This window comes from Callorhinus ursinus, unplaced genomic scaffold, assembly GCF_003265705.2.
Source record: "Callorhinus ursinus isolate GAN/ISIS: 27379988/994484 unplaced genomic scaffold, GSC_fseal_2.0 scaffold10, whole genome shotgun sequence".
Lineage (NCBI taxonomy): Eukaryota > Metazoa > Chordata > Mammalia > Carnivora > Otariidae > Callorhinus > Callorhinus ursinus.
In genome coordinates, this window is record NW_027397072.1 from 49,673,887 (window position 1) to 49,688,510 (window position 14,624).

The window sequence follows — 14,624 nt, forward strand, 5'->3', positions numbered from 1 at the left end:
ATCCGGCAAGGCCCCTCAAGGCCTCGGCTCCAGACCCTGCTCAAAGCCACTTCCTCCCCATTCCACTGGTCTGAGCAGACCCAGGGCCAGGCCAGATTCAGAAGGGTGGAGAAATAGACCACTTTTTGATGGGAGAACTGTTGGTGTGACATGGAGGAGTGTGGACACAGGGAGGCATGATTCATTGGAAACCACTATTATATCAAAGTCCCACACTCCTCTTAATCCAAACATTCACTACACGTGGTTGCAAACATCTGTTTACTTCATTTTCCTGGTTCCTGAATATTTGCAGTAATTTTTTGAAATCTATGTTAAATTTTATTATAAATTACTCTGCTTTTATTACACTTAGAAACATGCATATGAACATATATGTGTGTATACACATGTATGTCTGTATATGCACTCATATACATACACTTAGAGATAGATATCTATGTGTATATATATACATACATACATACATGTACATATATAGATATTTCTATATATGTAATTGTTTTGTGTACCCTGGACTTTAGGCATCTAGACATGAAAAGGGGAAGTGACTGACCCAAGAGAGATCTGACAAGGGTAAGATGTAAGCCCCAATATGTGAAAAGGTGTGCACAGGGGAAGGAAAAGGAAGAATAAATATGACATAATCCAGGAAAGAGATCCATAGTTGACTGAGCTGGTAGCCAAGTGTGCTGTAGGAGAGGACATCCCACCCCCTGAGCTGCTTCTCCTCAATAACTCAGCAGTGCAATCTAGAACACACTGAAGAAACACGTGTTCGCTCCTGCTCTGCCCAGGGGCCCCTCTGTTCGTTGTTCCTTGACACAGCCTGTCTCCAGGAACATAATTCTGTTGCTGGGCCCCATGGAGGCTGGGAGGGGTGTGTGGGCTGCCTGAAGGACTCTAGAGGCAAGGATACAGCTGACTCCCCAGAAAGGCCCTGACCCTTTCTCTCCTGTGCTTGGTCTCCAAGTACAACCCCCTTAACCTCACAGCACTGGACTGGTCTCTGCTGAGCAAGAAGGAATGTCTGAACTACGGTGGACAGCTGCTCGGGGATTCCTGCCAGTTCATCCCTGACCTGGCACTCATGTCCTTCATCCTTTTCTTTGGGACGTACTCCATGACCCTGACCCTGAAGAAGTTCAAATTCAGCCGCTATTTCCCGACCAAGGTAAGCTCACCCTGCCCTGAGAATTTTTCTCAATATTTCATAAAGACTAAATAAAAGACTCTTTAGGGAGTTTTGCAATGTATGAGCTGAGGAAAAAATAGCGTGCTTGCAACACAAATGCATCCTCAAGACAAACTCCCTCCCTTCCTCCCTACTTCCAATCAGAGCGTAGCCAAGTCACCTTTTATGTAAAAGATCTAGAGCAGTGATTGCATCTGAGAATGTCTATTTCCTGAAGGATGAAATATAATTCATATAGTAGGAAATTCTTTTATCACCAACACTTCCCCCCTTAAATTTCTTACAAATTGCTCTGTTGCCTCCTGGAATTTAGTGTTGCAGAGAAGAATGACACCATACCACTCCATACCCATCAGATTGGTAAAGATATGAAGGTCTTGGGATACCAAGTGTTGGAGGTGAAAAGCAGGTGGGAGTGTAAATAAGCACAAGCAATTCAGAGAATTGGCACTCTCTGGTAGAGCTAAAGATGGATATGATTTTCCAATGGGCATTTCCACTTCCAGGAATACACCCCAGGGAAATCCTCATATGTGTGCAAGAATATTCACAGAAGCATTGATTCTAAGAGGAAAGCAATGAAAACAATCTAAGTTGATCTATCGACAGGAGAATGAAGAAACAAATGGGAAACAATCATACATTAAGCTGCAGTTCATATACATGTAGACTACAACTATATCCAAAAGGAAGAATAGCACCAACATAATGTTAGCAAATAAAGCAAATTGCAGAAGGTTGCAAATAATATGAAACCATTTATGTAAAATTTTAAAACGTGCAAAACAATGCCATATTTTGTTTAGGGCTACATACATATTTAGTAAAAGTATTAAGACATTCATGGGAAGAAGAAAGTCCAAATTCAGAGCAGTGGATCTCTCTAGAGAGCAGGGACAGGGATGCCACTGGATCACACAGAGGCATTGACTAAATGCGTATATTTTCATTTCTTAAGGTACAGGGAGTTCACAGCTGTTTATCATATTCATCTTTATGTTAGGTCAGACCATACGAAATGAAGTACATTGGACTGTTTCGCCCTACCAAAAAATGGCAAAGTCATATGGTTTAACTTAATAACTTTTTGATCCGGATGCTGGGGATACTGCAGGAAAACAACTGTAAACCTGCACACTGCTTGGCTTACCTGATCACAGTAATATAAAGCAGTTACTGATTTTCAACTTTGAGAATCACGTTACAGATAAACCACAAAAGACATGTGTTGATGGAACACAATGTGAGTGTTCTCAGCTTTGACAATGGAAAGATCCACAGGGAAAGGTCACAGACAACAGGATGGGGAGGGGAGGTGGGGGAAGGGCTGCAGCTAGCCTCATGTGACGGAGCATGTGAGTGATTGCAAAGTCAGCAGAAAGAGAGGCTTCACTGTATAACTTGAAAGTACAAAGGAAACCCATAGAAAGAGTTTGAAAATAACTCTCGGGGCACCTGGGTGGCTCAGTCTTTAAGCATCCCAGGGTCCTGGGATCAAGCCCCGCATCAGGCTCCCTGCTCCATGGGAGGCCTGCTTCTCCCTCTCCCACTCCCCCTGCTTGTGTTCCCTCTCTCACTGTGTCTCTCTTTGTCAAATAAATAGACAAAATCTTGAAAAAAGAAGAAAGAAAGAAAGAAAAAAGAACTCTCAAAGATTGGGACTGAGGAAAGGGCAGGAGGGACAGTGCAAGTAAGCCGAATCTTAATCAGTAGATCATGCTTTAATTTAGTAAATCACAATATGAAAGTATAGCATATTAGGGCGCCTGGGTGGCTCAGTTGGTTAAGCGACTGCCTTCGGCTCGGGTCATGATCCTGGAGTCCTGGGATCGAGTCCCGCATGGGGCTCCCTGCTCGGCAGGGAGTCTGCTTCTCCCTCTGACCCTCTTCCCTCTCGTGCTATCTCTCATTCTCTCTCTCTCAAATAAATAAAATCTTAAAAAAAAAAGTATAGCATATTAGATAATGACATGGAAGAAATCACCAAAACAACTAAAATCAAGCAGACATAGGGGTACATCCGGAGTGAGGGAAGGTGAGGTGGGGAACTCGGCTTTCTACACCATGTGAGTTTTTAATTAATTATATATGTTATTTTAATAACAATTTTAAAGGGGAGTAAGGGGTACAGGGAATGCATTCAGTGTGCCATAACCTGCCCCTGCCCTTCCTAACTTCTTTCCCTGTTGTTCTCTGGAACCTGCTCTCTTTGAAGAGATATAGAAAAGGCGGCAGTGTGGATGTTGACTGGGGAGGGCAGGGGAACCTGGCCTAAGGATGGGCATCCTGAGACACAGGAGCAAGAGGTGAAGGCCATCTAGTGGACAGAAGGTCTGAGAGCAGACAGGGGTCCCCGGCAGAATCGAGGACCTCCCTCCCAGCCCAGATGGCAGTGCAGCCATCACCACACATTTTCAGGAGGTAGGATTTCCTTTAGATCTAAGTTCAGCCTTGCCCCCAACCACCCTTTACGGGTGACCCAGTTCCGTATGTCACACCAGAAAATGTTTTCAGCAGCGGCACCATTAGTCACTGGCTAATAACAATTCCCACATTCACTAACCTATGCCAAGCCCTCTGAATGTGTCATAGCTCACTTATTTATGTCTATGAGGTAGGTGCTATCATTATGTCCATTTTACAGACGAAGAAACTGAGGCTCCAAGAGATGCCCTGCTTCTCCAGGGTCGCACAGCTGGCAAGGGCAGAGCCAGGATTTGAGCCTCGGTCTGCTGACACTGAAGCCCAAGTTCTTACCCGTGCTCCTCGTGCTGCCAGGGGAGGACTGAGCCCTCCAGGAGGAGGGCAGGTGCTTCCCTCACTTGCCCATCTCTTTCCTGCAGGTCCGGGCCCTGATAGCCGACTTTTCCATTATTTTCTCCATCCTGCTGTTCTGTGGAATCGATGCCTGCTTCGGCCTGGCGACCCCCAAGCTGCACGTGCCCAGTGTCATCAAGGTTTGCCCCTGGCCCCTGCTCTGGGCATTAGCCCTGCCTGCCCACCAGCTGCAGTTCCTTTCCCCTCTATGCCGATCAAATGTCCATAGACTCTCAGCCAAGCAACCCGGGGGTTTCTCTGGGTATGCGCCACCCTTCCTCCACACAGCCTCCCAGCGGGTGGTCCCTTGGGATGGTAGGTTGGGGACATATTCACAGTGAAATCCTGCTGTGGAGTCACGGAGTGGAGAAGGTGCTGAAACCCCCCCTCCAGCCCAGCAGAAGCCCCCTGATTTCCACTTATGGAGCTACAACCCCCTGGCTCCAGCAGTCTTTAAGTGGGGTCATCTGGGGTCTGTTGAAAATGATCCCCTAGAACACTGATTCTCAAAGTGTGGTCCCCAGACTAACATCATCATATCATCACCTGAGAACTTGTTAGAAATGCATCTTCTCAGCCCCACCCCAGACCTGTGGAATCAGGAAGTCTGGGGATGGGGCCCAGAGTTCTGCATTTTAATAAGCACCCCCCCACACCCCCAAAAGGGCCTGCCAAGCTTGAGAATCACTGCTGCAGGAACTCTCCATCATTCCTGAGTTGGTGCTGTTTGCTTGTAGCTAAGCTCAGGCCCGGCTCCCTCACAAGGAGCACCAACCACCTACACTGGGTGTGGAGGTACAGGTTCTAGAACTCACCCTCCCTGCCTTTGAGGGCTTGACCTCCTCATGATTACTTCAGGGTTCTCTTAAGTAGCTTGAACACAAAAAGTGCCTCTTTCTCTTAAGTAAAACAAAAGATAGATTTCAGCCCAGCTCCTGCATAGATAATCCCTTGTTCTTAATATGCAAGTCTGAATTACTGTTCGGTGTTTTACAAACCATCCTGTAATGCTTCCCGGACAGGTGACTCAGAGGAGAGGCAGAAACGTCAGGCACCGGGCCCATCAGATTCCTTATTCTTGCCTGTTGGGCCTCGTTCCTGCTTCTTGTTACGTTGCAGTTAATGACTGCCAGATCTCTCCTTACAGCCTCTGGCTCTGCACCTCCCTGGTCCCAATCAACCCCAGGGCAGCTGCCGCTGATGATCTTAGCGCCGCAGATACCATGCCCTTCCCGAGTCTGTCTGCCTCTGTGGTCTCTTTACAGTTGCAGGTGCCTAATGTCTTGAAGGGAAAAGATTGCACTCAAAAAGCACCCCAGGTGGGGAGTGGTGGGATGTCAGGGAGAGTGGGGCCCCGGGGCAGCAAGTGCACTGGGACAAGGGAGAGAGGAAAGGGCCGTTTCCGTTTGCTCCGCTCAGCCCACACGGCCTGACCGAGGCTGGTTCGTGGCCCCCTTTGGGAAGAACCCATGGTGGGTGTACCTGGCGAGCATCCTGCCTGCCCTGCTGGTGACCATCCTGATCTTCATGGACCAGCAGATCACCGCCGTCATAGTCAACCGGAAGGAGAACAAGCTGAGGGTAAGGCGGCTGCTAGGAGCAGGGCCCAACCTCTTTCTTCCCCCAGAGTCAGAAGGAACAAAGAAGGGAGATGGTGCTTCTGTCAAAGTGTGGGGCAATTTATAAAGCAAGATGTGAGGTCAGAAGATTAGAGTTCTGGTGCATGTGTGGGGAAATATGACCTCCAGATGTGGGTAAGGCCACCAGGGCCAGGGTGATTATCCAAGGACCAGGACCAAGCCCAGGGTGCCGTTAGGACAGGCTCCTTGCTTCTCCCAAAGTGACCTTCCAGCTCTGTGTGTGCTTCCTGACCAGGAACTTGGGAGTCCGAGAAAATCTGGGACTTTGACCCAGAACCGTGAGGCAGAGGAGAATCCTTAGCCTTTCTGGTCCCTGTAGCTCCCCTCCCTGCCTCTGGGTTGGAGGAGATTCGGGCAGCCCTCCCCCCATACCGATCTAGACCACTCTGAGCTTGGTCTAGAGCCCGCCCTGGCCAAGACTCCACGTTCAAGAATCGCACAGGTATTGTCACCACTGGTAGGAGCCCTTCTTCCCAAGGACCCAAGCCCAGCACCTGTCCGAGACCCAGACACCTCCCTTCCCTAGCTCACCAAACCCTGGGGTTGGCGATGCCTGAGCGCCTCAGGTGGTGACGCCCGAAGAGCACCTAATGAAGGCCGAGGGGAGCCTTTTAGCCATGTTCCACAAAGTGGCTGCTCTGGGGAGAGTCTGCGCTCCCCCCGCCCAAGACCAACAGGTGGTCAGGTGCAGACTCCCCAGGCAGCCCTCCCCTCCCGCTGCCCCATGCAGAAGGCTGCTGGCTACCATCTGGACCTGCTCTGGGTGGGCATTCTCATGGCCCTCTGCTCCTTCACGGGGCTCCCCTGGTATGTGGCGGCCACTGTCATCTCCATCGCCCACATCGACAGCCTCAAGATGGAGACGGAGACCAGCGCCCCTGGGGAGCAGCCCCAGTTCCTGGGGGTCAGGTAGGTGGGGAGCGGTGACTGGGGACCACCTGAGCAGGGGTGTTTAGGTTGGGGGAAGGGAAGCAGGTTTTTCTCACCGTCAAGTTATCCGACAGCCCAGGAACTGCAAGGGTAGGAGTGATATTCCTGAGGGAGAGGGAGGGAGACAAAAAATCAGTTCTAAGTGGTGCTTTTTTGGTAATGAATTGCAAGCTGTCCACCACCATGGCCCGCATGCACACTGACCTCTTACCTGCATGGGCTACTCAATGTCCCCACAGCCCCTGTCACCTGTCCCTTTGTCTCCTCGTCTTCCAGACCCCCTGCCCCCACCATCCCCCAACCCCTCCTGTGGGTGCAGGTCCTCCTCCCCAGTCTCCATTCTTCCAGAGACTCTGCCCAGGACCACTCCCACTCCCTAGACGTGGCCCATGGCCTGTCACTTCCATGCCTTCCTCCTCCTTTCATGCCCGTGTCGGCTCCCCCACCTGTTATCGGCAGCCACATGCCTCTCCTACCTCTTAGGGCCTCCGAGGCGAGCCCACACCAGACACTGCCTGTCCAGAGAGCTTTTCCTCACTGCCTTGGGATACCCGGGCTACACAGCCTGCGCCGGATGAACCTTCTCTGGCCAAGGCAGGGTCCCCTCCTGGACTCCTGAGCCCCAGAGGACTGGGCCTGAGCAATCTGCCCCTGGCCCCCCAGCTCGCACCTGGATTGGGCCTGGACCTGGGCATTCAGGAAAACATACCTACTCTCCCGCCCCTCCCCCCCACTCTGCCAGCAGCCGGGCCCCCTCGCTCTGACTCCTCTTAGTCATGCCCACAGACGAAGGCTCTTCCTGCAGTTGAAGGCAGGGATCCTAAGCAGTGCACATACCCATTTCATCCTCACAACTCCCAAGGCACTTGCCACTATCTTGCTTCTCCTGAGGCTGAAGACATTTAGGGCCTCGCCTGCTGCCACACAACTGAGTGGCAGAGCCACACCCAGGTCAGTCTGGTGGCAGCACCTCTACTATTAGTCACTGCACTGGACAGCCTCCCAAACGCCCCTACAGCTGCCTCAGTCAAGGCTCCCTCTCTTCCCATGTGCCGGTCAGCTGGGCCTCAGGCAGCAGGTTTACTCTCTTGGAATGGGGGGAACAGGGCAGGGCCAGGGCGTGGACACAACCATTAGGTGCACACAGAGGGCCAGAGGGCTAGAATGGTCAGGGGGCCTCTCCCAGTCGACCCTGACCGTGTGCCCTTGTCTGCCAGGGAACAAAGAGTGACCGGCACCATTGTCTTCATCCTGACGGGCATCTCCGTCTTCCTGGCTCCTGTCCTGAAGGTGAGGCTCTGCACCCTCCACCAGGGTGCCATCCACCTAGGAAAGCACTGGCCTGATGCCTCAGAGGTGGGGAGAGGGTCTCCCTGTGGACCCTAAAGAGGCAGGACCCAAAGAGATGTTTCACCACCGTCCTTGTTTTCTGGAACATTGCATCGCTTATGAGCACCAGGCCATTCTCACTGCTCTTTCCACTCCTCCCACGGTCCATCCTCCCCTTTCTGGAGATGCTCCTCCCTCAGAAAGCTTGGCCAAGTTCCATCCTGTTGTGGTTTTTTTTTTAAATTTTTTTATTGTTATGTTAATCACCATATATTACATCATTAGTTTTTGGTGCAGTGTTCCATGATTCATTGTTTGTTCATAACACCCAGTGCTCCATGCAGAACGTGCCCTCCTCAATACCCATCACCAGGCTAACCCATCCCCCTTCCCCCCTCCCCTCTAGAACCCTCAGTTTGTTTTTCAGAGTCCATCATCTCTCATGGTTCGTCTCCCCCTCTGACATACTCCCCTTTTCTTCCTCTCCTGTTATCTTCTTCTTTTTCTTTTTTCTTAAAATATGTTGCGTTGTTTCAGAAGTACAGATCTGCTGTTGTGTTTTTTTTAAGATTTTATTTATTTATTTGTCAGAGAGAGTGCGAGAGTGCTCACAAGCAGGGAGAGCTGCAGGCAGAGGGAGAAGCAGGCTCCCCGCTGAGCAAGGAGCCTGATGCAGGACTTGAGCCCAGGACCCTGGGATCATGACCTGAGCCGAAGGCAGACACTTTTAACTGACTGAGCCACTCAGGCGTCCTTGGCCAGGTTCCATCCTTGCTTAGATCAGGAGCTTCCCGAGCTGGTTGTGTCTCCACATTGTGGTTTATGGCTCACTACACATCTCTTCGCTCACCTGTTTTCTGAAGTTTCAAACTTCTGAGGAGAATGTTTCTGGAGATTTTCCTGTGCCCTGTTCTCTGCTCCTCTGTCTTGCATGTCTTGGGCACAAAACTGACTTTTTCCCCCCCATACAGTTTGAAGATCCTTTGGCTCACATCCCTCCAGACCAAATGGAAGAGATGAAATCAAATGAGGGTACATTCAGAGTAGGCGTCCCCGAATACTCTTTCTGCTCAGGTTTCTCCGTCTCTCCAATTCAGCCACTTAGCTGTTGTGTTCATTTGCCGCATACAATAGCCCAGACTGGGCAGCTCCAACAGCACTTACTTTCTTACAGTTCCGGAGCCTGGAAGTTTGTGATCAGAGCGTTGCTAGCTTTGGTCTCTTCTGAAGCCAGATATGGGGAAATGTTAATTATTACTCTGGCCATCATGGAAAAATTTCCATGAGTCCACATGGCTCCAAGGGCTCTGATACTGCTTTTGTATTCAATGACAAATGATTTGAAAAATCCTACCCCCCCAAAAAAATCCTACCTATGTTCTTTTATAATAAGTGTAGAAAAAATATATTTTATTCACCACCAATTAATCTATTTGATAAATTTTATAACAGAGAAGACCTGTCTAGATTTTTATTGATCGTAAGATTTAGGATTTCTTATTTGATTGTATTAAAGTACATAAGGTATATATTTTCATTTTATTTGTTTAATTTATATTTTTACACCTTTTTATAAAGATAGGCTTTCAGAGGAAGTCAACAACTTTGCACATACTTCTTCAGAGACTGAATCCACCCAAAACTGCTCCTGGGAATGAGAGCTCAAGTATCCTTGAGGCAGACCTTCCCCATCACAACCTGACAACTATCCAGATGTCTTCCATCTTAACCAAGCAAAGTAAAATCATTTCTAACAACAGCAACAGAAAAAAAGATTGGCTTTCAAAATTGTTTTAGTTAAGTGATTAAAGCATTATCACTAGCTGACACCAGTACTAATTTTGACACTAGTGCTAATTCGGCAAGATAACCAAAGATTTGCAAATTGGTGATGATGGCTGAAGATTATCACTGATCTTCTAGCAGTAAAAATCACTGTGTCTGAGTCAGTACAACCATCCATTGTAAAAAAATTTTTTTCCAAACAGCTTATTTAACTTTTTGCAACGGTAGGTTTACCCACGTCTGTCAAATTAGGCACAGCTGAGTACATACCAGATTCAGAGAACTTATATTGGAGAGCTGTCTACCTAAGACATTAGTTGAGATCTTTAATTTTTTTAAGATTTATTTATTTGGGGGGGAACAGAGGGAGAGGAAGAGAGAGAATCCTCAAGCAGACTCACTGCTGAACATGGAGCCCTTCGCAGGGCTCAGTCCCAGGACCCTAAGATCATGATCTGAGCCGAAATCAAGAGTTGGACACATAACTGAGTCACCCAGACACCTTGGATCTTTAATTCTTGTTTATATAGCCAACAGGGGAGAGATCTCTTTGGTGCTACAAATTTTAGAGGGTACAAATTGGATCCTAATTATTAGTGTTTTTATTTTTATCAATGTTCCTAAATTAATTATTAACTATACCTTTGTCCAATTCCTCCAGTAGAATTCTTCTCTAAGGCTTCTCAAATTTTAAAGATTTTTTTAAAGATTTTATTTATTTATTTGGCAGAGAGAGAATGAGAGAGAGAGAGAGCACAAGAGGGAAGAGGGTCAGGGGGAGAAGCAGACTCCCTGCTGAGCAGGGAGCCCGATGCGGGACTCAATCCCGGGACTCCAGGATCATGACCTGAGCCGAAGGCAGTCGCTTAACCAACTGAGCCACCCAGGCGCCTCTCAAATTTTAATGTGTATAAAAATCACCTCGGAGGGGCACCCGGGTGGCTCAATCGGTTAAGGATCCAACTCTTGATCTCAGCTCAGGTCTTAATGTCAGGGTCATGAGTTCAAGCCCTGCATTGGGCTCTCAAAAAAAAAATATATGTATATGTATATATACACAGACACACACACATTTTTTGTATATACAATTTATATATATATAAAATTTATATGTATGTATATATGTGAAAAAATATATATCTATGAAAAAAATCACCTGGGATGCTTATTAAAGATACTAATATAACACTGTATGTTAACTATTCTGGAATTAGAATTAAAACTTAGTAAAAAAAGATACTGATTCAGTAGGTCTGGGTAGGACCCAAAATTCTGCATTTTTAACAAGCTCACAGACAATGCCAATAATGCTGGCCCAAAGACCACACTTTGAGCCGTAAGGGATGAAATCTTTCTCTCAATGGATGGTTGCCCTGATTTAGACACAGTGATTTTTACTGCTAGAGGATCAGTGATAATCTTCAGCCCTGTCACCACCAATTTGCAAATCTTTGGTTATCTTGTCAAATTGAGGGCATTGGAGGATGACATGGCCATGTATCTGACGGGTGGCACGAACACCTTACCCACTCAGTTCTGCAGATCCCCTGTCCTTCCCGAGCCATGAAGGGTTGTCCTGTTTTGTTTCATGTTATGCTTGCACCTTGCCACTGTTCTTCAGGACTGTGGATTTCAGCATTCTGCCTCAGGGGTACCCCTGGCCATATCAGAAGCCCCCTCTCTGAGCCCCATGAGTTGTTCTCGTGGTCTCAGTTTCAAACCATATGGGAAGGCTGCAATATTTCCCTTTTTTAAGATCAAATGTCTTGGATTGAGGTTTACAGCATATGGGTCCAAATCATGGTTTGTGTTTAAAAAATGAACCCAGTATAACTTATGTTAAAAAAGGTTATTTGGTTGGATTTATGGACATCCTAAGTGGCATCTAAAAGTTGAGCACAGGACTTAGTATTTGCCCACATGTTCCAACATGACCACCCTGGAATCGAGGCAGAGCCTTGTTCACAGTGGCAAGCCGAAAGGGCAGATAAAGGGAAGGAGGAGGGGCTGCTGGGTGGCTCAGTCGGTTGAGCGTCCGATTCTTGATTTCGGCACCTGTCATGATCTCAGGGTTGTGAGATTGAGCCCCACATCAGGCTCCATGCTGGGCATGGCATGGAGTCTGCTTAAGATTCTCTCTCTCTCCTTCTCCCTCTGCCCCCCCTCCCCCACCGCTCACACATGCACATTCTCAAAAAAAAGGGGGGGGGCAGGATGAAAGAAGCAGAGACACAGCTTAGAGGGGCGCCTGGGTGGCTCAGTCTTTGAGCGTCTGCCTTCGGCTCAGGTCACGATCCCAGGGTCCTGGGATTGAGCCCCACATCGGGCTCCCTGCTCGGTGGGAAGCCTGCTTCTCCCTCTCCCACTCCTCCTGCTTGTGTTCCTGCTCTCGCTATCTCTCTCTGTCAAATAAATAAAATCTTAAAAAAAGAAAGAAAGAAAGAAACACAGCTTAGACAGTAGAGAAATACATCAAAAGGCTTCTAAAGAGTCATGATGATGATTGTAGAACAGTATGAGTGATATGGTCCCATTTTTGAAAAAGCTAACAAACTACCTGTGAGCATGATCAGAAAGGAAAGATGCCCACCAAATCATTAGCGGTTAGTTGGCAATTAGTGGTGGTTGGTTTATCTATACACATCTGTTTTGCTTCTTTTTTTAATCCGATTGTGTAGGGTGTATAATTTTTAATCAGCACCTACTCTATGCTGATGGAGGTCAGCTCAATAAAGGTCCCCAGAGCAATGAAGCTTTGTGGGGGGTCTTCAGCTGGGGCTGGAAGGGGGAAGGAGCTGACAAGAATAAGCAGGGGGCTTTCTATGCAGCTTTCCCATGTTCCAGAAGTTGTGTCTTCATTCAAACCCAATGGCTTCAGCAGGGATGCAAGCAGGGCGGCCAGGCTGGGGGAGCCACTGCCCAGAGCGAAGGGGGCAGGGCAGCCCTCCCACCGACACTGGCTCCAGATCTACTCTCAGAGGCTCAGTTCCCCTAAACATCCAGCTCCTTCATGGCTTGGGGAAAGCTAAGGCAGGCCAGGCTGCCTCTGTGACTTGGCAGACGCTGTCGTACAGAACAGGGAGGCCAACAGCCTGCCCTGGGCAGAGACCCAGTCGAAAGCTCTGCTTCCCTCTCTCATTTCAGTACATCCCCATGCCAGTGCTGTATGGAGTCTTCCTCTACATGGGCGTGGCCTCCCTGAATGGCATCCAGGTAAGGCTCTCCCCACCCCACCGAGCCCCAGGCTGATCTGACTGGAGTCAACTCCCCACATCTGCTGCCATATTACCGAAACCCCAAATGCTTGCTTCCGCAGTTCAGTGGGAGAATCATGGTGATAAAGATACTACCATTTACTGTGTATCAAGTAAAATCACTATAGTAGGCCCTTCATAGGGGTTCTGTAATGAAATCTGTATAAGTAGGTGCTATGATCCCTATTTTACAGACTAGGAAACAGGCTCAGGATTCACAACCCTGATGGGGCTGACTCCAATGAGCATTTCACTACATCTCTCTTCTTCTCTAAGGCAACTCCAGCGGAAGAAAACATTTTGTTTTGTTCTTTATTTAGCATGATACACCAGATGTCTTTGCTGCCTTTGTGTTGCAATTAGTTGCATTTTCCTTGAATGGGGGTTAGTGTTCCTTTGTGGCCGCCTCCAGGGCTGTACCCTGCAGGCAGGGTTCAGGCCTCCTCCCCTAAGGGCTCCCTCTGTGTCCTCCTAGACCTGCAGGCCCCCTCCTGTGCATTCTTAGTCCAGACAAGGGGCTACCTGCTATGAGACCCCACCGCATCACTCTTTCCCGCAGTCCCAAGCCCCCCGCAGGGCCACCTCCCTCACGGGGTCCCCACTGCTGGCTGAGCCTCGCGCTCTCTGCCAGTTCTGGGAACGCTGCAAGCTCTTCCTCATGCCGGCCAAGCACCAGCCGGACCACGCCTTCCTGCGGCACGTGCCCTTGCGCCGGATCCACCTCTTCACACTGGTGCAGATACTCTGCCTGGCGGTGCTCTGGATCCTCAAGTCCACGATGGCCGCCATCATCTTCCCCGTCATGGTAAGGTGGGCGCGGGCTCTCCATCCTGCTTGGCCGGTGGGGCCTGGGCAGGCGTCTCTAGGGGGGAGGTCTGCAGTCGCAGATGGCCTGACTCTCTCAGGGTCACAGAAGCAAGCACAGAACAGAACAAGATTCGGGTCGTGAGTCCAGGCCAGATAGAGCGGGGAGAGGGGGGCAGTGCAGGGGGATGGTGTGGGAGCCTGTGGGTTAATACTTCGGGAAAGCCCTGGGTGGGCCCCAAAGCCTGCAGTGCTGGACTGGGGGCCAAAGTGAGTACACAGAGGTAGGATTTGAAATGTGCCCACCTGGGATTCTCAACCCTGGGGAACCATTAGAATCACTTGGGAGCTTTTTAAAACTGTGTGCTCAGGCCTCACCCCAGATCAATTAAATCAGTATCTCTTGGGGAAACCCAGGCATTGGTGTCTGTAATAAGTCTGTAGGTGGGCATAAATGTGCAGTCAAGGTTGAGAACCACCACTCTAAGGAAAGGGAAATGAATCCTCCCCAGTAGGGCCCTCATCGGGTTTAGCGATAACAAGGGGTGCTGTTTCATTTAATCCACAGCAGCCTTAAAGTACTACTACTAACCCTGTTTTACAGGTGAGGAAACTGAGGCTCAGAGGGCATGTGTGAGTGACCCAACCCACACAACCAGAAGGAGCTGAGCCAAGATCCATACCCTCCCCCTACTGATTTTTTTAATTTACATGCAGTAAAATTCACTCTGTGGTTCTGTGAGTTTGGACAAATGCACAGATTAGTGGTTCCACAACCACAGTCATGATACAGAACAGTTCCATCATGCCTAAAATACCCTCGTGCCATTTCTTTTTTTTTTTTTTTTTTTTTTGAGAAAGAGCGTGCAT

The 14,624-nt window shown here is 48.8% G+C and overlaps 1 protein-coding gene across 3 annotated transcripts in view; it reads left to right on the top strand.

Moving 5' to 3' along the window:
* SLC4A5 (solute carrier family 4 member 5) overlaps positions 1 to 14,624 on the top strand; it is a 103,143-nt gene that overhangs the window by 80,625 nt on the left and 7,894 nt on the right. For all 3 annotated transcript variants that reach the window (XM_073897513.1, XM_073897514.1, XM_073897515.1), the window contains 7 exons: positions 974 to 1,174; positions 4,039 to 4,152; positions 5,432 to 5,593; positions 6,383 to 6,561; positions 7,800 to 7,872; positions 12,841 to 12,909; positions 13,582 to 13,755. In XM_073897513.1, coding sequence (XP_073753614.1) covers positions 974 to 1,174; positions 4,039 to 4,152; positions 5,432 to 5,593; positions 6,383 to 6,561; positions 7,800 to 7,872; positions 12,841 to 12,909; positions 13,582 to 13,755 — 972 coding nt within the window. The remainder of the gene's footprint in view (positions 1 to 973; positions 1,175 to 4,038; positions 4,153 to 5,431; positions 5,594 to 6,382; positions 6,562 to 7,799; positions 7,873 to 12,840; positions 12,910 to 13,581; positions 13,756 to 14,624) is intronic.